This window comes from Rhincodon typus, unplaced genomic scaffold (assembly GCF_021869965.1).
Source record: "Rhincodon typus isolate 14 unplaced genomic scaffold, sRhiTyp1.1 hic_rhity00008575, whole genome shotgun sequence".
Classification (NCBI taxonomy): Eukaryota; Metazoa; Chordata; class Chondrichthyes; order Orectolobiformes; family Rhincodontidae; genus Rhincodon; species Rhincodon typus.
The window spans coordinates 7,313-8,624 of NW_025974213.1; the positions used below are offsets into that span (position 1 = coordinate 7,313).

Below are 1,312 nucleotides of genomic sequence, written 5' to 3' on the forward strand. Positions count from 1 at the left end.
CTCTCTCTCTCTCTCTCTCTCTCTCGTGCGTGTGCTCACACTCTCTCTCTCTCTCTCTCTCTCTGTCTCTTGCCCTGTCCGCCCCTGCCTATGTAACCGTGCCCCCCCACCAGCAGGTGCCAGGTCCGGTTTCGGTGTGTGGGATGTGTGAGCCTGTAGCCCCCTCGTTGCCGGCCCAGGAGATACGCTGCGTGCTGCACTGGTTCTCGGGTTGGAGCTCGTGCCAGCGCCGGACGTTTGTGGCTGAGCTGGTGAAGAGGGCAGTGCCGGCCAAGGTGTGCTGTTTGTTGGAGGGTTTTGGTGGCCTGGCATTGAGTGACCGACCCCCCAGCCTTTTCCAGTGCCAGCTGCGGCTGTGGGCGCGGTGGTTCGATGGATGGACGGAAGACCAACGTAACGAGCTGCTCGCGGGTCTGGAGGAGCTCGCTCCCGAATACGCTGATCGCTTCTACCAGGAGTTAGCATCCACTGCGGGCAGGGAGTGACCCGGGGGGGGGGGGGGAGTGCCCCTGGGGGGGGGGGGGGCTGTGTCTGTAACACGCTGTGTCCGCAATATCGCACTATTCCAATCAGAACTGGAAATCCGCAATAAAATATTCTCTCTGTCTCTGTGTCCCTCTGTCTCCCTGTGTCTCTGTCTCTGTGTCCCTCTGTCTCCCTGTGTCTCTGTCTCTGTCTCCCTGTGTCTCCGTGCCCCTCTCCGTCTCCCTGTGTCTCCGTCTTCCCCCGCACCCCCCACCCCCTTGCTCAGGGCCCTAATCTGATGGGGGATCCGTGCCCACTGTGAAAGGTTCTTTCTGGGTCACTGTGCCCATGCCCCCCAGCGTGTACCCTTCCCCTGGCCCGGTACAGCCTGTGGTAAATCCCAGCTCCCAGCAAACCGCCCACCAGGGCTAGAGCAAGGGAACTACACAGGGCCGTTGGCAGCACAGAGCCTGGGGCAGACAGCGCTGCCGGTGGGGGTCCTGCACCCGCTCCGGGTCCACTGCCAGACCTGGGGGAAGATAGCAAGATCCACTTGTGAGTATGGGCTCTTCCTGTGCCACGACGCAGCATTACACCGACTCCACCCCCGTGCTGTCCCTGTCCCTGTCCCTGTCCCTGGGAGTGTTTGATGGGAGGGGGGATAGTGGAGAGGGAGCTTGACTCTGTATCTAACCCCGTGCTGTCCCTGGGAGTGTTTGATGGGGGGGGACAGTGGAGAGGGAGCTTTACCCTGTATCTAACCCCGTGCTGTCCCTGTCCCTGGGAGTGTTTGATGGGGAGGGACAGTGTAGAGGGAGCTTTACTCTGTATCTAACCCCGTGCTGTC

At 61.4% G+C, this 1,312-nt stretch overlaps 1 protein-coding gene across 1 annotated transcript in view; it reads left to right on the top strand.

The window, feature by feature from the left end:
• cunh14orf119 (chromosome unknown C14orf119 homolog) overlaps window positions 1-875 on the top strand; it is a gene marked incomplete at its 5' end in the record, with an annotated part of 4,262 nt that extends 3,387 nt beyond the window's left edge. Inside the window, one exon of the mRNA XM_048594363.1 lies at window positions 114-875. Within this exon, the coding sequence (XP_048450320.1) occupies window positions 114-485 (372 nt within the window). The remainder of the gene's footprint in view (window positions 1-113) is intronic.
• Window positions 876-1,312: the final 437 nt, after the last annotated feature.